General features: G+C 46.0%; 1 protein-coding gene across 5 annotated transcripts in view; it reads left to right on the top strand.

Moving 5' to 3' along the window:
• The window catches only part of CACNA1E (calcium voltage-gated channel subunit alpha1 E), a 465,592-nt gene that overhangs the window by 425,177 nt on the left and 16,145 nt on the right, over nt 1-24,270 (top strand). For 4 of the 5 annotated variants that reach the window (XM_084785552.1, XM_084785556.1, XM_084785553.1 and 1 more), the window contains 9 exons: nt 1,948-2,013; nt 5,524-5,615; nt 6,150-6,315; nt 11,043-11,170; nt 16,108-16,204; nt 18,165-18,270; nt 19,045-19,152; nt 19,864-19,964; nt 20,234-20,340. In XM_084785552.1, the coding sequence (XP_084641678.1) occupies nt 1,948-2,013; nt 5,524-5,615; nt 6,150-6,315; nt 11,043-11,170; nt 16,108-16,204; nt 18,165-18,270; nt 19,045-19,152; nt 19,864-19,964; nt 20,234-20,340 (971 nt within the window). Of the gene's footprint in view, nt 1-1,947; nt 2,014-5,523; nt 5,616-6,149; nt 6,316-11,042; nt 11,171-14,178; nt 14,276-16,107; nt 16,205-18,164; nt 18,271-19,044; nt 19,153-19,863; nt 19,965-20,233; nt 20,341-24,270 lie in introns of all 5 variants that reach the window. The other variant, XM_084785554.1, reaches the window with a different exon arrangement.

A 24,270-nucleotide genomic window follows, 5' to 3' on the forward strand; every position in this document is an offset into this window, starting at 1 on the left:
TGGATTTAGAATTTGAAAGACAAGTTGCTTTTAAAGCTGCTTTATTTTTTTATTTTAAGAGGACTGCCCACCAAGCCTCAGTTGTTAGTGAGTCTACGAAATATGTCTCAGCCTGTCATGTTATCACATCACCGAGTCTCTGTGACACTATGCCTCACTGAAGCTAAAGAAAATAGTGTCAAAAACTGACAGCTGAATGGGTGGCCTATTCAGTGAGGTCTACAGAGCACAGGGAAGGCAGGCGAATCAGAAGCCTGGCAGTGCTGTATTATGGGGAGGGCAGGTGTTTCCTCTTTAGGACAGTTCTGGGATTCAGTACAGAAGCAGATTGCCTAACAATGCTTGGAAAAGGCCACGTGTGCAAACAGAAAGCAGAGAGATGTCCACTATGAACACTACACCATTGCCTTTACCTACCCTGAGCCAGCCCTGGGACACACCCAGTTCTGTCTCTGACTCCTGTTCAGAACTTCATCCTTTCTTTCTCTTATTTTGTGTTAGAATTTATTTTGTGACAAGAAAGGGAAACAGGGGCTAGGAGATGGCCCAGGGGTTAAAAGGGCATAATTCTCTTGCAAAGGACACAGGTTTCATTCCTAGCAATCGTATGAGGTGGCTCACAGCTACCTGGACTCCAGTTCCAGGCACTCCAGCATCCTCCAGCCTTTGCGGACACCTGCATACATGTGGTGCATATACATTTATGCAGGCACAGACATATATACAAAAATTTTTTTAAAAAAGAAGGGGGAACTGACGGACTCTGTGGTTTTCTCCCTAAGGCTTGGAATAGGAAGATGGTCTGCGCCTGGAGGCTTTGGGTGGAGAAGACAGAGCAAGGCCAAGCCAAATGGGTAGAAGAGGGCAGCAGAGAACCCTGCCTTCTTACACCAATCCTCCTGGAAATGCAGCTACTCCTTTCCTTAGAGCCAGGGACACTTTATGGCCTCCCCATCAGCTTTCACTTGCATCTAACCTTGCCCTCTATTCAAGTTGTAAATAGTCCCTCTTGGGGATCTCCATTATTTTTTTTTAACCCTGTTGATAAGATCTGTCCTGCTCCAGCCATCTGAAAGTGTTTGGCTGGTCTCCTGGGACTCGTGGTGTGTACACTTATGACAAGATAGAGACTCAAAGTAGCACAGGCTGTCTGAGAGCTTACTGAGTGGTAAAGAAGAGAGAATTTCATGCCAATAGTGGGATCACCACACAGGCATATTGGCCTATCCTGCTCCAAATCTCAACTGTCCTGTGTCGGCTCCTGCCCTGGAATAGCAAGAGGGCACGTCCTTGTCTTCTATTGTCATATAGAAATGCCATTGTCCCAATTTCTTTGTCCCGTGGCATCATTACCATTTCATAATGGCTAACATTTTGCAGGTTTTGAGGGAATTTATGTGAGACACAATAAAATATTGAAAGGAGTAAGCACTGGAAATGGTGTTTCATCAGAAGATAAAAGATACTGCTGCGAATAAATAACAAGGAAAGCCCAGTCATTTAACTTGGCCTCCAGATCCCCCACTATGAGTTATACATTAGGTGTGGAGTCAGAGGAAGAAATACAGAGACCTTGAAGCCAAAACTAAGTACTTCTTTAATTTGGGTCACAGTTGCTAGGATTATTAATCTTCTGCATGTCAAGCGAAATGTCTCAGAAGTTCAGAAAGTTTTGCTAACTCTCTTTGGAGGCAGGGGTCACATAGCTATCCAAAGACTTGGGTGTATTTGAGAGAGAGAGAGAGAGAGAGAGAGAGAGAGAGAGAGAGAGAGAGAGAGAGAGAGAGAGAGAGAGAGAGAGAGAGAAACTACTCTAAGGAAACTAGCCCTAAGGAGCACAGTGGCTGTCCTGCTTGAAATAGCCTCAGGGCAAGCATTTCTGCCCTGCCAATGACTGCAGAAGCGGTGGGCTCCTTGATTAATTCTTATCTCTTGCTTCCCTCGCAGGCTCTCCCCTACGTCTGCCTTCTGATTGCCATGCTTTTCTTCATCTACGCCATCATTGGGATGCAGGTGAGTGGGCACATCAGTGGCCTGGTGGGGCAGCCGCTGCCTAGACTGCCTCTGGCAAGGTTGAGGATGATTTGTAGGGCGCCACTTGACAAAGGAGCCTCTGTGAGGTCTTGTTACATTGTAACCTTGGGGATTTCACAAGAGCAGCGGTTCCCCAGGTATTGAGTGGTTTGCTCTGGGGGCTTCATCTTGAGGTTTTCTGATCACGCTGCTGACTTAGGAGTGGCTTGGACTTCACTGGCTACAATGGAGTTAAAGCAAAACACGACACCACTGTTTTCAGAGAGAGAGAGGGATCCCTCATTGCAGCTAAAGTAAGGCTTAGTTGTTTCTCAGGACCGCTGTTGTTTGTGCTTGACCTAAAAGGACAGTAGGTGGCTGTCCCTCCTTTAAGTGATAACACTCAATGCATCTATGTTAAGTTGTAACTGTCTGAGATTTATGCATTAAGACCTGCCACTGCCCATCCTAGGGATTCCCAGAGAGCTACATTCCAACCGGTCCCTGTTGTACAGGGCCATGCAACTTGCTGGATAATCCCTTGGGCTACTCACCTCCTCTCCGTTTTCAGAACTTGACAGCAGATCAGGTTTCCCATCTTGGATGTTTGTGCAGCGAGCTAGAGGTTCTCTGAGCCCCAAGAAGCCAGATGTTCTTTCTAAAGACAAGAATCATTTGTAGTAGATGACGTTACAATGAACATGCACCCCTTAACTTAGCTCATGGGGTCCACAGGCCTTCTATTTGTCTAAAAGGCTTTCTCCAAGTACCTCAGCTGACAGTCAGTCTCCTGAGGCCTGGCAGCCTGGCTGTCCCCTCAGCTCTCTGTCACCTGTAGCCACTGCCTCAGTTTGTAAGTTTCCTGATCAGCAGCGTTGCCTAGATTCTTTCTGAAAGTCCTCTTCTTTTTGCTCCTCTCTGCTGCCTTCTTGTTTTCACTCTAACTCTATGACCATGGAGTATTGTTCTCCAAAACCACAGTATAGTGTCCAGCTTCAAAATATGTAAGGTCTGTGTGAGAGGCTGTGGCTTTCCCTCTCTTAGTATTAGAAACAGAAATGCCTCGGAATTTTAATGCCCTTTTGGTAACTTCAAACTGGGTCAGTCATTGGTTGGCCATTCCCTCAAATTCTGCACCATCTTTACCCCCTGCATATTTTGTAGACAGGAGAAATTGTGGGTCAAAGGTTTTGTGGCTGGGTTGGTGTCCCAATCCCTCCATTGGAAGTATTTTCTGGTTATAAGAGATCGGCTACTCCTAGCCACAGCCCCCATTGCTAGGAGTCTTAGCTAGCGTCACCCTCATAGATTGTGAGAGCTTCCATTGTCCTAGGTGTATAGGTCATCCCAGAGATGCTTCTCCCCCCGCCCCCTCCCGTGGATTCCAGTTTCTCTTCCAGTACTCTATCCTCCATCCTCCCGCAACTTGATTCCTTCTGTTCTCCTCCCCACCCCTCCCCAACCCAGTCCCCTCCATCCATCCACCCCCAGTGTCTATTTATGGGAAGATTGTTAGACCTGGTACTGTTGACCTCAGGTCTGCAGCTGTCCAGCTGTTTGAACTTGATTAAGTTACTGAATTCCTCTGGGCTTTAATTCCTTTACTCATAGTAGAGGAATGGGTTAAACACAAGAAGAGCATTCTAGTCCTTCAATTCCAAGTGAAAATGAATGCAAGCCTGTCTTCTCCTGTAACTTTCCTAAGTGGCCTTCTTTTTTTCTTCCTTTGCTGTTAAGAGATTTAGGTGGTAACGGGCCAAGAAGACAGTTTTAAGAAATGTGCAAAGAAAGTTTAAGACCCACCACCTCCATAATAAATATCCATTTGAGGTTTGAGCATTGTCTTTGTGTAATTGTTATAGCTACTTTGAATATTTTCTAACATACTGTGCACAAAGTCACAGTGCACTCCTCAACTACTCCATGGACTGTTTGAGGAAAGTCATAGCCAGGACAATTAATGATGCTTTCATAAGAGTCACAGGGTGAAAATCCCTGTAAAGTGTGCAGATGTGATAGGCTGGGTACAGATTATAGATTCCTAGCTAGGGGAATGAAAAGGGAAGGAAATTTAAACTGGTTGAGGATAAACAACAGTCTCCACAACACTCTCCTCATGGAGTATCGAGAATGAAGGAGACTCAGTTGCCTCTGTGGGGTTTTTGAAGTCGTGTGTCTCTTGACGAGCCCTCCTCTCTCTTATCTGCTTCTTCTATTCTTTTCCCTGCTGCCTGGCTTGCCACCTCCGTTCTCCATGAAGACAAGTAGTATTTGGGTTTTGAAAAAAAAAAAAAAAAAAACAGCACCGAGAACAAATTCCCAAAGCAGGTGTCAGTGGGAGTTAACTTGAGCAAAATAGCTGGGGGCAGAGATTGTTCCTCAATTGCACATTCTCCAAACTGTTAGGGGAAAACGTGCCCCATTTAGCATACATTGAACAAGCTGAAGCATGCTGAATGTAGGCTGGAAGTAGTCTCAGATGCTAGAAAAGTGACCCCGGAAGTAGTCAGGTGTGCCGGCACTGACGTGGAAGGATCAGCCTGATCTTGGAAGCACAGGTGGAAGAGGAGAGCGCACCCTCCTCACTCAGGCATCTTGGAGTTAGTACCAGAGTTTATCACCGTGTGTGGTTACATATTGTTGAGGTCAGTAACCAAAGTGCAGCAGCACACTAGTAAAGCTCCATCTCTGTAGCCAGGACTACCTGTTTTCTTTCTCTTTCAATTCACTCCTTCCTCTCATTTTCCTTTCTTTCTGGTGCTGCAATGGACTAACACTTAGGATCTCATATATATACGTTAGGGCTACATCTCCAGCCCTTCTTTTTCATGTATCAAATTATCCTTCATTCATCTTTCTACCTAGACTTAGTTTGCACCTAAGTGACCTGTTTTGGTAAAAATTTGTGTCAATCAGATTATGTAAGTTTGTATATAGGGGTGTGTGTGTGTGTGTGTGTGTGTTCTTTTCCATTGTCTGTAGATTAATATAACAAACTTTTGAGACGTGGATCTCTAAATTAAAACATGCCTAAGGAACATACGGTTGTGCCTCTCAGATTTGATTTGCTTCCATATTGAAGGACAGCATCTTCCCAAACCATAAATGACATCTTTGGCAAATACAGACATTCCCTTCATGATTATCAGAGATGGGAAAAGAGGAGCGCCCCTTTCTATGTCCTCTTGTTGTAGAACAATGTCTTTGGTAAATCGAATGTGTGCCGTGAGCCTAGAAAGCATCTCCAATTTAGGCAGAGGAGCAGCTTTGTATAGGCAGAATGGCTTTGAAGGATTTGCATTCTAGGTCAGTCCCCTCTGCTGCACTGGAGCAGTGGGGCAGGTACTTAGTCTCCGTATCAGGCCAAGAATGTGGTGTCAGCCAGCTCTCTCACTCTGAGTTTTCTGTATCAGAGACCTACCCTGCCTGTGTATCTAACGGCCACAATGCTGGACATGTGGCAGTGCTCAACTCTGCTCATTGGTTTCTGTTATCTCCCCCCACCCCAAGGTATTTGGAAACATAAAGTTAGACGAGGAGAGTCACATCAACCGGCACAACAACTTCCGGAGTTTCTTCGGGTCCCTCATGCTGCTGTTCAGGTACCTGGATGAGCAACTGTTTAATCGGCAGACCTCACGGTCTTTGTGGGGAGAAACACTGTGGGGAGAATATTGCCTGGACCCTCGGTCTCTTACCTCTGCTCTGCTGTTCTTATTAGGCTATGCAGTGAAGGGAGACCATGCCTTAGTGGACTTCTCCATGATTTACAAAGTTTCACCAATATCTTTGACTCAGTAGTTAACCTGTACATTTCAACTTGTCCTCTAGGATTCTGGGATGGGAACAGGTTAAGACATGAAACCTTGAACGGTTGCATTTATACGGCTCTTGGGGTCCTACCACTATCTCTCTACTCTCAGATTAGACCCTCAACCGATGGAGAAGTAGTGGGTAGGGAAAAACAAGAAGAAAGGAAGCCTCACTGGCATTCTTCTTCTCCATATGGAGAGCACTAACATGGTCCCACGGGGTTAAGAAGGAAGCCCGTGGGTCCTATGTGTGAATGGGGAAGCATCCCCAGACAGGATGAGACATGAAGAGTGCTTCTAACCAAGATGAATTTTTGTGCCCAGGAGTGCCACAGGGGAGGCCTGGCAGGAGATTATGCTGTCGTGTCTCGGAGAGAAGGGCTGTGAGCCTGACACCACCGCACCGTCAGGGCAGAACGAGAGTGAGCGCTGTGGCACTGACCTGGCCTACGTTTACTTTGTCTCCTTCATCTTCTTCTGTTCCTTCCTGGTGAGCAACAGACTGCCCTTGTCTGAGGTGTGCCTGACACTCCTGGTAAATCGAGGATTCCTGTAGTGTGTGCGCAGGCTTACCTCTGTCTCTCTTCTCGCCCTTGTTCCTGCTCACATACGCACTCACACTCTGTGCTGTAGGAGAATTAGATCATTGCCATTGGGGGCCAAGGTGCTCCTCAGAATCCTTGGAGGGGAGTGACTCCTGTTGGTTGAGGTCTTTACCTTGCTTCAAGGAGAGAATCCTTTGTGAGCAAGAAGGAAGCCTCGAATGGCGAACAGAGCACAGAGCTTCATGTCAACGCTGAGGCTAGCAGGGTAACCCCTGTCTTCTTCATGCCTCGTGTAGTTTATTTAATAGATAGGAATTGCACTTATTAGTGTGATTATGTTTTTGGTTGTTTATGAAAAAGGTACCTGGAAAAAAGAGGCATATTGGGTTAATAAGAAGCAACTAATGATCACATACGGTGTAATTGACGTGATTCTCTCCTGACGGTGGTGCCATCGAATTGGATGGCAGCTGGCAAGCTTCATGGTGTGAAAACACGATTGCTTTGGGTGTTAGTGAATATTGAGTAGTATATGTAGAACATCCCCACTTAGGGAAGTGGTGAGAGGCCTGAAATGCCCTCGTAGTTCCTTCTTTTGGAGAAAGCATCCAGAACTGTCTTCCCTGCACAACAGATCAGCAGTGATATATGGAATCAATACATAAGGTGCCACCAGATCAATAAAAAGGTCACTGTGGTCTTTCTGGCCTCCCTAATGTCCCTCAGTTCAACTTCACTGCAAATGCCACTGGCTGTACAAAACAATCTAAACTAAAATAATGCTTCTAAAGAGTGGTCATTTCCACGGCCGTGCATTGAAAAGTAACTCAGCTGTCTTGCGCCCAGGTGTTTCTCTCTCTAAAAGGGACAGAAACATCTGGCAATTCAGCTTTCTAGTGACAGCAAGGAGCTTGCAGATATACCGTTAGGCCTGATACATAAGTTAATGGAAGGAGTTATGAGACTTAAGGAGGCTCCTCTTTTGGTTATGGCTGTGTTGCCATATAGCCTTGGCTCAGACACTTCCCATTCTGTGGCCTCTTTGAAATGTATAAACATGTCTTGAAAGAGCCGGGGAGATAGCTTAGTAGGTAATGGCATTTGCTGGGCAAGTGTGAGAATCTAAGTTTGGATTCCCAGCATCTGTGTGAAAAGCTGGGCATGGCCATACATGGACCTATTAACCGCAGTGCTCTGTGGTGAGGAGACAGAGTATCACTGGGGCTTGCTGGCCACCAGCCTGCCTCCAGCTTCAGTGAGAAATGGTGTCTCAAAGGAATAAGACAAAGGGCGATAGAGCAAGGCAGTCTGTATCCTGTGCCAGCCTCCATGTGTATACAATGCATGTACTCACACAAACACATGTGCACCTATGACATATGCCATACACACGTGCACACACACCCCTCACACTTGACACCAGTAGTATATGCACAGTAAGAGAATATGTGCATTTTGACATTGTTTTTTTTCTGTGGGTGGGAAGCATTTCTCAATGAAAAAGAGACACAGAACTAACTGTTTACAAATCTGGAAATGTATAATGGAACCAACTGAAACGGACTTTCAAGTGGCTACTAATGCCTGGCCCTAAGCTAGGCGCTGGAATAGAGCTGTCAGCAAGACATAGTTAGTCTCTTTGTGGTCTCCAGTAAGTAAGAAACCAACATAAGAGGATCAACACTCATCAACAAGAACAAACTGGAACATAATCAGGGCCACATAGACTCTCCATTTTATCTTATATAGTTTAAATGTTTGATGATAAATATTTAAAAGAAACCTGAGATAAAACTGGAAAATTAATTGGAGGCCGTAATGGTACTTTTAGAATTTTGAGATGAAGGTTGCTACATAATTCACATTAATGTTATTTTTAATGAGGCTATATTCAGTGTGAGATGATCTGCCTTCAGGTCTCAGCCCTGTATAAGACTGGCTTCTTGACCTTGGGCAAGTCTCACACTCATCCCAAATCAACCACTCAGCACAGATTTCTGGTGTCCTTTGATGTGCTGGGTGCTAAGAATGCAGTTGAGACTCAGAAGCATTTGTTTTCTCAAAGAGCTGATGGTAATTAAAACTTCCTCACAAAGGGTTAGAGTGGGCATGAAAGCAAAACAGCAGGTATTAACACACACAGCACACTGGGAGATGCTGCACAAACATGGTGGTGTTAATAGGTTTTATTAACATTAACAATAAGTCCCTTGAAAGGTGTACACAGACTCACAGAAAACACTTAGAATCCAGGCAGTGGCTGAATAAATCCAGTGTGGCCAAATCCCAGTAACAGAGAGGCCTATGTTGGGTTCAGCTGCATGAAACAGCATTTCTCAAGCAGAGGCAGCTTAAGGAGGAGGGATGCTGCTTTCCCTGCCATGGCCCTGAAAGTCTGGAGGATGCTGCCATGCTTGTCATGATGGCCTGACACTGGCTCATTCCTGTATCATCTAAGCAATGTCCTTCACCCTAATGTTAAGAGGAGACAGAATAACCTCCAAGCATCCATTTGTATCATAGGCAGAGGTAGAGAGCTATTAGGATACACCCAGCCCCCTTCCACATCACAAAGACTGTTGGAATTGTGTCCTTCCTGTAGACTTTCTCTGTATCCTATACATTCTGCCTGCTCATCTGGCAAGCCATGGACCAGCCATTTAACCTAGGAATCTATAACAGAGATTTCTCTTTTCTCAGTCCTACAACCAGTTGTCCTATGAGGCAGGAATCTTGAACTTTAAGTGCAAGAAAACCCAGCTAGATGTAGCCTAAACAAAAATGGGATTTTATGGGCCTCTATCACTGAGGTGTCCTGGGGGAAAGGCAGGCTTAAGCAAGCCCTGATATGAGAGGCTCAGATGACATCACCAGAACACATTTTTATTTTCCTTTTTCAACTTTCTCTATTCATGAATCTTTTCCCTCCATGTGAGCTTCTTCCTCAAATACCCACATCTGGTGCCTATCAGACAGCTGTAGTCTCAATGCCAGACATCACAGATTAACCGAGATGACTGTGTCTTTTGCTCCATGCCCTTTCATTGGCTTTTGTTGAATCCTCACTCATTATGAGCTAAGGAAACATAATATTCAATCACTGGGTGAAGCTTAGGTCACAGGATGGTGCCCTCATTGGACGACAGTAGCAGGGTCGGGCAAGGGCAACTGCAGTACAATCAGTGGCACCCCAGAAAGACAACAGAAGTGATAACTAGCCAGTTCCTGTCCTTGTTACTGTCCTTGCAAATGGTTTGGCCCAGGGGCACACCATTCTCACCCTGGTCTCCCACCTACTTTCTACACCATTCCCAAGGTTACTCTCAAAGACTTTTGGCTTCCCTCCTATTTAACCACCATTAGTAGTCCCTCTTGCCTACAGAATAGTCTAGACTACAGATCATCAGAAGCCATAGTCCATGGGCCAATCTGATCTGCCACCTGGTTTTGTATGGTCTCTGAACTAACTGTGAATTTTACATTCTTAAATGAGGGGGAGAAAAAAAAATTAAAGAGGAACAATATTTTCATGGCATGTGGAAATTATATGAAATTCAAATTCCAGAATCTGTAAACAAAGCTTCCTTGGAACCCAGCCATGCTTGTTGGTATTCCTAATGTCTGTGGCTGGCTTGCGTAGTGAAATGCCAGGGCTGAATAGCTCAAACAGAGGCAGAACAGCCCACAAAGCATACAAGAATGCCTGGCTAGTTGGCTGCTCTTGGTTTAGGCTGTAGCATAGTGACACAGTGCTCCTGTGGTCCGGTGCTTGGCCCTGGCTAGTCTACTCTCCTTACTGCCTCCTAGAATGCCCCTGCTCCTTCATATCTCTGTGCACACTCTTTTGCCTAAGGCACTTCCCTCTGTGCTTACATAGATAGATAAATAGAACCAGTTCCATTGTACTTCAGTTCAAGAACCAAACTACTTCTACCTGTTTTGTAGCTACTAGAAATTGCCTTTTGTGCACTTTTTTGTCTCTGCTGTCACTTGCACGTGCTGTTTTCGTGGCTGTGATGATTTGCAACCTTTTCCTGCTTCAAATATATCACCAGCTTTTCTAAACGTGGGATAAATCTTCAAGAGCAGTCATATAACAAGGTCTAGTGAAGGCCTGCTGTGCTTTAAGCACCAGGCTAGGTATGAGGATCTTTCTCCGGGCTAGCACGTCCTTATCTCATATCCCAGCATCTCAGACAATGCATTTGGCACTTACATAGTAAAGACTGGCTAAGCAAGCACAGGCCTGTGGACAGCTTCCCACAGTAAGCATGTTCTTCAGCTCGGAGGCTCTCTCAGTCCCTTTTTGTGAAACAGAGCAAAGGTTGGAAGCTGGAGAGGGAATGTTGTTATCTGGCCTTGGCGTTCTCCAGCCTTTAAGAATGCTGAGACCACCCTTCCCTCTGCGGCCACAAGAATAACCAAGTAAATCAAACAGGTAAATGACAGTGGATAAAGTACTGTGCAAATGGGAGCTATAATAAACTCACGGTGCTCACAACTGTCATGCGCGGCGTGAGCGATGAAAACGAGCTGCAGTCGGCAAGCTCTCTTGAGCTTCATCCAGGAAGTTAGGCCTCACTCGCTTTGCCTTGAAGCCTGTCAGTTTCCACCCTGGGTCCTGGGTGAGCTCCACCCTGGGTCTCTCCTAACTCTTCTCCTTGCCCTGCAGATGCTCAACCTGTTCGTGGCTGTCATCATGGACAACTTTGAGTACCTGACTCGAGATTCCTCCATCCTGGGGCCTCACCACTTGGATGAGTTTGTCCGAGTCTGGGCAGAATACGACAGAGCAGCATGGTGCGTGGGCCTCTTGGCCACCCAGATCCAGGGGCTTCTAGATTGGAGTCGCTCAAATACTTGCCTTTTCTAAAAGAGAAGGAAACAACTCTTGGTTGTAGCTCATGGAAGAGGCACTGGTATCGTATCGAACCATTCACCAAAGTCTTCTATTCCTGGGCTTCCCATATCCCCTTCTGTGGTGGGCTGTACCCCTCTTTGCCAATCTCATTATACCCTAGATTGACTACACAACCAGGGGATCTTCCAACATTCTCCTTTCCTTGCTATGAGTCACCAGGAGCTGAGATAGGCTTTGGAGGCCAATGGGCTATTACCTGGTCACTGTGATTAATGGCATTAGTGTTTTGCCTCCTCATCCTTTTCAGCAGATACAGTTGAACAAAACTCTGGTATATTCCAAGAAACACCCACTATACTTGTGAGGGTTTTTTTTTTAATCACCATGGAACTGAGTTAAACGGTAGGAGCTGACAGGGCTGACCTCCTTGCTGCCTTTCACTGTCCAGTATGTCTGATGTGATATGATATGTAGACTTTAGAGCAGGGGTCAGCAGATTACCACCTGCCAGTTAAGTTTGGCTCACTGCTTTTACAAGCAAGGTTTTATAGAGGTACGGGTGCAGCCATTCATTTTATCTATCAACTATGGCTGTTCCTGCACCATAGCGAAAAACTGAATGAATGATTGTGACAAAGATGGCATGACCTTCCAGCTCAAAATATTTACTATTAAATTACTGTCAAAAATGTCACTGTTTTAAAAAAAAAGTCTTCTGACCCCCTTCTTCAGAACAAAGGCAGTGTTTTAGCTCTTGCTGTTGAGGATAGGAAGACATTATGAATGGAAAACTTGGCTGGCCCAGGCTAACTTAGCTTCTGCGGCTTCGCTCACCACTCTACCCATTCTGTTCCCCCCTGAAGACATTCCAGGAACCCCTTCAGAGGAGTGGACCACCTTGCTTCCACCTGACACTCCCTTTATAATGTACACCTCTTCCCCAAACCTAAGCTGGGAAGCTACTAAACTTGAGTTAACTGTTTTCGGGGTGGATGGCTGAATCCGAGTTCCTTTCCCTTCTGTCCTAAGGAGCTAGGGCGTAGAGTTCTGTATGTCCCTTCCTGTTACAGTGGTCAAGCAACACATTGTCCTTGCTGGTCTCAGTTTCCAATGAAGGGTTTTAAGTATGCAACCGGAAGAGTCTTGCAGAACAAGACACTGAGGCTGATGCTGGGCCTAAATCGTATCAGCTCTCCCACTTTGGACAGGCCATGTAACCATCTGTCAAGTGGTGGTTGGTACCCACGGAGCCTGGCGTGTGTTTGTGAGCACGCTATTACATCATGCATACTAGTCTTAGAATCACAAAAATGGCATGTGAGTACAACTCAGAAGTAAGAAGAGTTGCCTTCTGGAAAGTACATACGGCCTTGATGTTGGACGCCTAGTCACTCACCTCCCTGAAGAGAAACTATTTGCTACCAAAGGATGGATGCACTGCACATCTCACCTCGCTCAGGCATCCTCAGAGAGAGCTTCCTTTGGTCTCACTTCATCTGTGGATCCAAATGCCAAGCGCATTAAACATGCTCCTCTTGTCATTGCTGTTTGCCAGGAAGAAGCTCCAATGGGACAATCCTAAGCCTCAGTCACGCAAGCTGAGCAGAAAGACGAAGGGGAACCCCTTCTGTCTCTTTGAATGTCTAGAGAAGTACTGCTTGTTCTGGTTACAACGTAGTTGGCTTCTTCAATGGAATAAGGTTGTCAAGAAGAAACCAACAAAAGTACAATGAGTCAGCGAGTCAGGGTCTTCATAAGAAGAACTGAAAATGGGTTGTAGGGGACATTAGCCTATGGTCACTTGTAAGCCCTTTACTTACTACACTTAAGAAATAGACACATGGTTGCCTTCCATCACTTCAAAGGGTGAGAGACAGGGGCACACTGATGAGCAGCCATCTGGAAGAAAACAAGATAAGTCAGCACCAAGTCAGGAAAAGGCTAGAAAGAGTGAAGCTGGAGAAAACATTAGCTTTGATATGGCTTCCCAAAAGGATGCTCACATGGAGATAACGTGCTCATTGCTTCTATGGGAACCCCTGTCGTGGTCCAGTATTCATCCAGACCTTCAGATCCTACTGCAGCTTCCTTGTTCTGTTCCCCGATAGAGAAGATGAGAATAAATCCTGTGTCCATTTTGCCCTTTTCCATGAGAAGCCAGACGTCTCTGGAAGGCTTCTGGAAGAAAAGGTTATTAAAAGAGAAAGAGAGAAGAAAAGAAAAGTCACAGCGTTCCTGGAATTCACCAGGATCAAATCTAGATCGTGAGTGGCGGGAACAGGGCTGTAAGAGACTGTTTCTGAGGTGCCCTCCCAGATTGCCGTTTGGACATGGATGCCGGCAGGCGCCTGTGGAGTGGAGCCGGTTACCCAAACTGAACTCAGGATAATCTGTCACAAAGAGATCCAAAGCCTTTTCAAATTCTCTCATGCAAACTCTGTTTCTTGCTAATTAGCCTAGTGGGAAATTTGTCTCTCACAGTCCACAGAAAGATGCTGACTCCCCACTGCCCTTGACAGGTGGTGCTGAGTAACAGGCTACAGTCAGTATGAGTGTGAAAACAAAGAGTTCTGTAGTCCGCACGCACGTTGGCAAGCTGACATCTGCTCTGAACAGTGGTCAGAGACACACAGGCTGTCTTTTTGCTCTTAGAAGCCTAGCTGGAGCTGGGGCTACTCGGGCCAGATGTGAGCCACATAGGTATTTCTGGGTATTTTAGGCATTAGGTAGTTCCTTTTGGTATTAGATGGACTCTGATTTCCTGAGAAAACTGGGATCGTAGTTCAACGAGTCGGTAGTTCCCTGGTGCTCATTGTTCTGGAAGGATTCTGTCAGACACCCACAAATTGCTCTTACTTCTTTCGGGCAGTCCCTGCAAGGAGAAGCCATCATTTCTTCCCCGCCCTTCTCTGAGTATCTTATTAACCCACCTGTGCTTTCTTTACAGCGGCAGGATCCCGTATAAGGATATGTACAAATTAGTGCGGGTGATCTCGCCTCCTCTGGGCCTGGGAGAGAACTGCCCCTACAGGGTGGCTTGCAAGGTTTGCCTCCCAGTCCCTCAGCCATGCCCTGCAGTGGGATGCAGCATCTAACCCTCTCTGCCTTCCGCTCCACCACCACTGCACCACATGAGGGAACCTTCATGATGCTTTCCCTTGAGTTTAAAGAGACCCAACCCCTCCCAGAACCAGCAGCTGCGACGGAGGAAGGAGGGCACATTTTTTAATAGTGAAGGCAGAAGAGAGTTAAAAACTTAATACCAAGGCCACTGTAGTCTCTCAGTTGTTACACACACACACACACACACACACACACACACACACACACACGAGTGTGCTCACACATGTACATCCTCCATTTTACCTTAGCACATACATTCCACATCCTTCTCCAGAATGCAGACATCCTTTAATCTAGCAAAGAGTTCTGGTTTCCCTTCACTGGACCTTCATTTTCACTAAGCCACATGAGTCCAAGTGTAAGTCAAGTCATCCCTACTCCTGCCATCCCTCACACATCATACTGCGTTTTACAGGATCAGCAACAGAAGATGTAGGACAGAGAGGAAAAGGGCAACGAGTGAAAGTGGCCTAAAAAGCATGGATTTGGGAGGTTATTCGAGAATTTTCGCAGCACAGAGTCTAAAATGACTTCAGCAGACACTGTGAAGGACCTTGAACAGATCATTTAATGGTGTAGGTTCCAAACACACTTGGAAAGGGTCTGCTGTAATTGTCAGGTCACTACTTCTTGGTTAGAGCCACAGGTTCAGAGATAATAAGTTCGAACTCTGCCATCCCCTAGATACTCAGTGTCCTGGCCACTCTACCAAGCCCAGGACCATTAGATAAGGAGCCTGCTTCAGGTGCTATGGGGAGGAAAGCAAAACCCTCCTCGGGCAGAAGAAGATGATACAGGCTCAGGAAGGATGTCTGCCCAGGTGATGGATGGAGCGGACTTGGGATGCTCACCCTGATTCTGAACTCGGGAGGCCCAACAGCTGCCCCTGCTGAGACTCTTTAAACTCCACCCTAGTGAAACCTGCAGCCGCATGTGGGAGAGCTGGGGAGGGTAGCATGGCATGCAAGATGCTCTTCCTCCTCCTGGTTTTGTTTCTTCCGTCCCCAGCATGCCTTCAACCTGGTGCATGCTGGGGAATAAAGAGCACTCTTGTTCACGGAGCCAGGTGGAAGCAACGGGCCAACTTTCTGACCAGCAGCCTCAGCCCACCACTTTCAACGCAAGCCGCCACCTCCTGCTGCACACACACCATGGAGTGGGGGGGATACACGACGTTCTGCCTGTGGGTTCAGGGCAGAGGACAGGCCTGACTTCCAGGCTAGCATCCCAGCCCCCATAGGGGCCAGAAATTCCCACCCACGGCTGGAGCACCGTCTATCCGGTTTATACCGCTCACGCACAGCCCTGGGAATTGAAGACATGCTTGTGTTGCCTTGGGGGTAGATGCAGTGAACTACACAAAGCCAGTGCAGCACTAACCAAGGAGGAGAAAGGGAGCCAGCCCCCTTCCCCCAACCGTCAGCACCTTCTGACAAGTGTCAGAGGGACCCAGAGGTTGTGACTAGTGTTCCCGGGTCTGTGTGGGGCGTGATATAAATCTGCACCAGGACAGAGTCACTTGTATGATTTGCCTTGATTAACAGGTTTCCTGTTCTTTTCCTGTTTGTCCCATTTTGTTTTGTTTCTCTTCTGTTTCCTGTATTACTTTGTTTTGGCTCTCTGGGAATGCTGTTCCTCTCTCCTACCTGTCTGCATCCTTCCCTCCACCACCTTTCTCCCCTTTCCCCGCCACCCCTCCCGCCCTGCCCATCTCCTACCCTTACTCACCCCCCCCAACCCACCCCATGAGCAGTGGTCGCATCCATTACACTGAGATGTATGAAATGCTGACTCTCATGTCACCACCGCTAGGCCTCGGCAAGAGATGTCCCTCCAAAGTGGCCTATAAGGTAGACAACTCCTTCCTTTGTTCTGGGCTAGAGACAAACAGGAAATGGGATTCAGCTGTGGGGAGGACAGACTATGGGGAGGAAGCTGGGCTGGGGGCATGGAGATGGAGTCAGGAAGGTTCGTGAAGGTGGATAAAGGAGACAAGAGAGGTTCTAGGGCTGTTCACCGTGGACCTCTTATTGTGTCACTGTGTTTCTACACGTGTGTGGCTTCTCGTGAGTGAGCTACTAGAAAGGTGTGGCTAAGTGGTTGTGTTTCCTTTTAAAGGAGGCAGAGTGGTGGCCAGGGGAATAGTTGGACGGGTAAGAACGAAGCCTACAACAAAAGAACTGAGAAAGAAATGGCTTCACTCATATATTTAGGGCAATAACGGAGTAATCCCTAAGGATTGTTCCAGAAGAAAATTTTAGAAGGAAAACTAGTAACAAATTTCTTTCCCCTATGATGTAGGAAGGAACAACCGCATAGCTTCCCTTCTAGAAACAAACATAAAAGAGGGACATATCTTCAATTTCATGACTGACAGGGATGCAACTCCCTCCTCCCTCCCCCGCCCCACTGGCCAGCTATCCAGTGCCCTGGAAGAGAGCAACAATGGACACACAATGTGTTTAGTGTTAGCTTTGCCTTCTGAGCATGACTAAGTGGTGGGTAGATTCCTCGTGGTCACAGAGCGGCATCGTCCGCTGGTCATTAGGATGCTCATAGCTTTGGGGCCAAGAGTTTTCCTCATACTGTTAACTCCCTTGTAGCATAGAGAGCGGCCCAGAACTCCGGAGCTTTTTCATTCACCTAAGCACATGCCATAGTAATGCCACCAGTCCCATAGAAGTTGGAAAGACGGGACTCAGAAACAAACAACCTTTACACTCTAACACATCTAGTCTGTGGAGCTGCTTTAAGCAAGATGATCCAACTGAGTCTTAGAGAGCGTGGCTAGTGAAGAACATGCTCCACTCGCTACGAACCACTACCACCAGGATGGGGCTTCTGCCAGACACCCTTCTGCTGCCCCCTCCAAACTGTATTGCTCCAGAGCACCTCGCTGGCATGTAATCCTCAGGAACCCTCCTTCACCCCAGTGCATGGCTCCTTGTACACAGCAGGTGTGATGCTAACTCTTTGGATATCCACAAAGCATCACCCAGAGGGCAAAGAATTAGACTTCCTAGGGCAAGACTTCACAGAAGGAGCTGGGATGGGAGAGAGGGGTTCACGGAATTCTAAAAGCAAGATACTCTCTGAAAAGTGGATTTGGCCATTTCAGCTGGATATCCCTTCCTCTGGGTGAGGGGAACAGGGCCTGCCCACTCTGCTCCTGCCTGTAACCCCTTCTCTGACTCTGTCTTCCGTGCTGTCCTCATCCTCCTTCCCCTAGAGCCTGTTTGCACTCTCCCCCTGCCCCTCCCGCTCCTCCTCAGTCCTTGGATAAGTTGGACTTTCTGCATGTTCAGTCATGTGCTGGCAAATTCCATCTTTTAAAGACTCAAAAAGGGGGGCACCAGGATGCGTCTTTCAAGTGAAATGAACAAAGCCAATTCTCTCCCCATCTTTCCATTGAGATTGGGGGAGGGGTGTTCACGGGGCAAGTAGAAATGGAGAGCACCCCCGAAGCAGGGAGTGGAGCCACCTCTCAGAGCTGACTCCATTCCTTGAACCACTTTTATAGTCACTTGCCATCCCTATGGGATATATTCCTAGCATCCCCCCCGTGGGAAGGAGTTCCGCAAAATGATTAGGGAATTTGACATCGTTCCCTAGATAAGATAAAATAGCAGCAAATGAGCTTTGGGTGGGATGTAGGGAGATCCCAGCCTGAAATGGGATGGGGAATCCTTGCCCTTCTTTTTGTCTGTGCACTCAACCTCCGCACTTTCCTACCCCTTTTACTTTTAAACCAAGGTGTCTTTCAATATATTTGTCTTTTTGCCTGCTCTTTCTCTTTTCTCTTTCACACAGAGGTTGGTGCTGATGAATATGCCAGTGGCTGAGGACATGACGGTCCACTTCACCTCCACACTTATGGCTCTGATCAGGACAGCTCTGGACATCAAAATTGCCAAAGGTCAGATTAGTAGGGGAAGGAAGGAGGGTAGCGCCCTGTGCAGGCTGCTATAGGATGGAACCTTCTGAACCACTGTCTAGCCAGCCATACATGCAGTAATGCAGTGGCCTGCTTTTGCCTCCAACTCGGTACCTTTAAGTCTTGCTCTTTCTCTGGTAAAATAAATGGTTTGATGTTGCATGGCTGACATGTCCCAGCATCCAAGTAAGATTTGTTAAGCATAAAATTTTTAATTCTGTAATTCTTTTCCAGATAGCATCTTTTCTCAAAAGTCTTGGGAAGCTTCTATAGCAGGTGCCAACAAGAATGGACACTGTAATAGTTTGCCCATCATGATGGCAAATTCAGGGGTCTGGAGGACCTTTAGCCTGCCTTTTTTTTTTTAAAGAATCAGGTCACTCAGATTGTATAGTTAGGGTTGGTAGGAGGACCGATGTGTATTAACTAGGCAAGTGTCTTCCTTACAGTTGTCTCTACTTTCTTCCCTGATGTATTGAGCCCCGCGGAGGCTGTTAGACTCAGGGAGGAAGTTGGTTTTGGTCTCAGCCTCTCTGGGGAAGAATATGCCTGAGTCACTGAAAATAGGAGCCAGACTGTATTCTGCTTCCTCTGCAGAAATGCTGGTATCGCCAGATCCATGGTCACTCGGTGCTGAGATGCTGGGATACCTCTCACAGTGTCATGCTGACTCAGCACCTGTCCCCCACCTACCCCTTGCTCTTCATTATTCCGTGTCTGTTCTGATCGGGTTATTAATAATTTATCTTATTCTAGGTGGTGCAGACAGACAGCAGCTAGACTCAGAGCTACAAAAAGAGACCCTGGCCATTTGGCCTCACCTGTCCCAGAAGATGTTGGATCTACTCGTGCCCATGCCCAAAGGTGTGGTGGGCTCCTCCTTCCAAGTGCACTTATCACTGTGGCCCAGAGTGACCAAGGAGATAAGGGAAGGGCACTCTTTTACCATTAGAAAACCAAGTCCCCACTTCTAAAATACTTTTAATCATAATTCATTGTGGCTGCGGATGAAATTTTCTGGGTGCATAGCATTCTCTCTCTCTCTCTCTCTCTCTCTCTCTCTCTCTCTCTCTCTCTCTCTCTCCATAAGACTATTCAGTAAGCCCTTATGCATTTGAGAAAACATGTTGCTACTTGGACATGAATATCTGGAATAGTAGGAGGTGATACCTATTAATTAATTACTTTTTAAAAGATTATTTATATATTTTATGGACATGAGCACCCTGTCAGAATGTACACCTGCAGGCCAGAAGGTGGCGTCAGATCACATTATAGGTGGTCGTGAGCCATCATGTGGTTGTCAGGAATTGAACTCAGGACCTCTGGAAGAGTAGACAGTGCTCTTAACCACTGAGCCATCCCTCCAGTCCCCTCTAATGTATTTCTTACTATTTAGTACTGTTAGCACTGAGGTCATTATAGGGAATCTATCCATGTTATGTCCTCAGAGCTTTAATATGCATTAGAGGACTGACTGACTGAACGTGCAAACCTGCTTTGGAAAGTGAGTACGGAGGCTTATGCCCGTCTGTATCCCCCTTGCTCATTCCTATGGTCCACGTGTGTTTTTAGCCTCTGACCTGACTGTGGGGAAAATCTATGCAGCAATGATGATTATGGACTACTACAAACAGAGTAAGGTGAAGAAGCAGAGACAGCAGCTGGAAGAACAGGTAAGGGTCGCTGACAGCACACTGAGTGGGTCGTGAGTAAACACGGCTCCTGGGGACAGGCTGCATGTTTCCCTATAAAGCACGCTAAAAGTTGATAAAGGGGTTTTGGAGTTCGGGGTATTTCTAGTGTTGTGGGATTAGAAACCCAGTGAGCTAAAAGATTAAAACAGTCAAACAAGGAATCAGTCGTATTTCTTTGTTGCTCATTAAGCTGTGTTTTTCTCATCACAGTCCCCACAAAGTCATGGGAATTCTTTGTTTCGATACAGAAAAACGCACCCATGTTCCAGCGCATGGAGCCCTCATCACTGCCTCAGGAGATCATCGCTAACGCCAAAGCCCTGCCTTATCTCCAGCAGGACCCCGTTTCAGGCCTGTGAGTAAAGCCTCAAGGTCCACGGGACTCCTGTTTGCATTCTGCCCCCACTGTGCAGACTCAGAAACGATCCTCCGAGCCAATTCCTTCCTTGGGCAGACTGTCTCAAAACCACTTAGCCGCAGAAGTAAGAGAACCGTGAATCACGCATGCGTAGTGCTGCAACCAGCATCGGAGACAGTAAAGGTGGCAAAAGGCCAGTAGCAGAAGGTGGTCACTCATGTTATAACACTCTAGCACCTTGACTATAGTTCTGTGGTGGAGAATTATCATCTCTCAAATTTTGGTTGTTCTCTCTCAATGGATCTAGTGTCATGGGTGCTGTGATCACCGAGCATAAAGGGGAAAGAGAAGCAATATTCACTGGATTCTTTGCCCCCCCTCGGGGTGGGTGGGGGTGTCTTACCGTTCCTGTGACACTATTTGTTTACCTCACTTGATTGTTCTGTGCCCTGGAGATGTTTACATTGACATCACCACTTTTACAAATGAGCAGGCAGGGACTATGACTGGGAAGGAGCAGAACCCAGATTTTAAAATCAGTTAGTTCTGAGTCTAGAGACTTTCTACTGCATCTTATACTCTCTAATGAGCAAAAGGGACCTTATAAATAGAAAAAAAAATCAAAACCTTAATGAAAGACTGTCTAGCCCGTCTGCGGCTTACCTGCAGGTTAGCTGTTAGTATACATATCTCATTACGCCATTGCTGTTTTGTCATCACCAAATGGGGAGCCAGAGAACACAGGCTCCTCCACTCAACTCGAAATGAGCTTCTGTGGTTGGGTTTAGGCGAGTCCTGCTTATAGAAGCAGCGACCTCTAAGAGGGCCAATTCCACTAGTGATCAGGAAGATGACACCCAGGGTTTGGGAATGAGACCTCCATTGGAACTTTACTGGGAATTCCTCACACCATTAACTTCTTTCAGACTGTGGTATTAGAGATCTGTTCTTGCAAAACATTTTTTTGACTTCACAATCTAAGACATTTTGAAGAGCACACCCAGAGTTATTTTTACAGACAATTTGGTATGATCAGAGGGCAGTATTTGGATGCCCTGGGCCCCTGGAAAACAAGTAGATAAATATTTTATTGCTCTGTGGAAGAGAGAGGGAAGAAGATAGGACTAGAAAAATAGAGTTTCCTCACTGCAAGGCTTTGCACTATTTTGTCATGAGTCCTTGTTCTTTTAGTGGAAAGTATCACTTGGCCCTTGCCTAGAATTTTTTTTTACATGGGATCATCACTCTGGCTTGTCTCCCATATGTTTATAGAATCAGTTACTCACTGATTTCACCAATATTTGTTGAGAACAAAGTCGGCCTAAGTGTTGGCTCAGGTTCTGGAGATACTGATGAACAGGTGAGACTCCCCAGAGATACAAATCTGGGAAAGGGAAATTGTAAGAGTGATTGGTTACATGTGGAAGGGTAGGAAACTGTGATATCGTGAAATGAAGCCGCTCACCTCATTTTAGAGCTTGGTGTGGGGTAGTAGGGAGTATCCTCCAGGAAGTAACACAGCGACCTGAAGGCAAGCTCTTCCAGAGGTGAGACTATGCTAAGTTAAGGCACCTACGATCTGTACAATTAGGTGGAATGGGACACTCAGGAACCGTGGCTGTTGCTACACAGTGGCCAAAGCTAGAGGGCATTCTAAACCATGACAAAGAAGGAAAACTGTTGCCTTAAAATCATGGGGTTTTATGTTTCAGAGTGACATGATTAGATTTGTGCCTTGCAAAATTCATTTATGAATTCAGTGTAGACTTAATGGATCAGAGGGGAACATTCTAGAGATGACATCACTTAGTAGCTTCCTGCAGTTATGTAAATTACCAATGGCAGTGGTTAGGACAACCAGGCTAGAAACCGAGAGAAGTAGGTAAGCAAGGTAGGGAGAGCGGGTAAGATTTAGAAATAAGTTTGCTGTGTGGAGTGAAGGAGGGAGAGGAATCAAGAAGACTCACGTGGGCTGGGGAGACAATGTAGTGATAAAGAGCATTATCTGTTCTTCCAGAGGACATGGGTTCAATTCCCAGCACCCACATGGCCATCAGCTCATAAATGCCTGTAACTCCACTTTCAGTGGGTCTGACGCCCTCACACAGAAAAGCATGCAGGGAAAACACCAATCCACATGAAGTTAAAAAAGAAAAATGAAGACTGACGCATTTCTAGTTTAAGCCTTTGGGTAGACATTGCTACAGGCTGGTTCTTCAACACTACCTGTGTTTCAAGAGCTGGGCATTAATTATATAGACTGTTCCAGAGTTACGTTGCTGGCCATGGCAGACAGAGCTCCTCTGACTGCCCCCCCACCCCCCTGCACACATACCAAGTGAGTTTATTTACATGCAGGAAAGCCAAGCTTTAAATGGGAAATTTAGCTAGGAAAGAAATTGTGGCTTTCAAGTACAATTGTGACAAACTCCAGAAAGAAAAACAGTGGCATGATATGAAGCCATGGAAGAGTTCTGACGGCCATCAAGAATAGTTTCTTATAGAAAGAAATTTTGGCATAAAAACCCAAAGTGTATGAAAAGTAGCCTGGCTATTACTATGTTCAGCAAACTTAAAGCAGCCTATACATTGGATTCTGGCAACAAAGGAAAGGCTTGGCAGAGTAAGGCTGACGAGATAGGCACAAGAGTATGGGAGGCCATGCCCTGTATTTTGAACATTATCTTAAAAACAAGAACCTCTATGCATTTTTAAAAGTAGGCTATGACTCTGAGTTTAATTTATTTAATACTCTGGGGTTGTTTGATGATTCTAAGGGTCCTGTCAATGTCTTTTTCTGTGTTTCTAACAAAATGTCTCGTACTAGTAGTTTATAAAGAATAGAATTTTTACTTGGAGGATAATGTTGGGTCTTGGGAAGCCCAAAAGCATGGTGCCAGTGTCTGATGAGGACCCTTTTGTTATGTCGTATTGTGTGGGGTGAGGCAGAACAGGCTCGCTAATTCAGATATTTGGGCTTTTTTTGTGTGTGTGTGATAAAGACAGTAATATGCCTTGTGGGCTCCACCTTCATGACCTCATCAAGTCCTAATCATCTCCCAAATATTCTACTTTCAAATAACATGAACACATAAATTTAGTAATGGAATTTATAACACATGTACTTTTGGGAACCCATTGAAACCATAGGTCTTGTCCACTTATTGAAGAGTTAACTGTTCTCAGTAAAACTAACAAAAGCCATACGCTATACTAGCATTGTCCATTTTGTTCCCTTGATTTTCAGGAGAAGGCACTGAATGAATGAATGAATGAATGAATGACATTTAGACATGTAATTTCTATTTGATATTATTCTATGGGAGTTATAAAAGACAGCAGGGGACCCATCAGGTGATTCTCTTCTATCCAAACCGTCTCATTTAATGCTAATATAGTAAATTTGTACCTATGGATTATTTTAAAGTAACCGGCAATCTTTTTCCACTCCTCTAATTTTCTATGGAATGCAAAGTCCTTAACAGTAAACTGTTATGGCATCGGCCTCCCTAGTGTGAACACTGACACTTAGAGAGACAGTGTGTCATCTTAGAGGCCTACAACTTGCATAGCACTGGCCTCTGGCCTCCTTTCTCATAGTCATGATGGCTTGCTTGCATGCACTATTGGTTAGGATAATGGAATCTGTTACTCCACTGGTAGCAACAAACGGCAACGGAAGCCAGTTTTTTTTTTTAGGAAGACTCCACTGTCCTTTCTTCTAACCATCACTGTGGATGAGATTGTTTAGGAATAGCTGGACCAAACTGGCAGGAGAAAAATCTTTCTTGCTATTCTCCATACCATCCACTTGGGCCGGCTCTATGTTTGTCCCTATCTCATCACATAGCAATCAACCCAGGGCTTTTTGCTTCTCAACCACCACCTCTGAAGTCATCTTCCAGTTCATGAACCAAGTTCATGAAC

Source organism: Acomys minous (assembly GCF_964271855.1).
Source record: "Acomys minous genome assembly, chromosome: 1".
NCBI lineage: Eukaryota > Metazoa > Chordata > Mammalia > Rodentia > Muridae > Acomys > Acomys minous.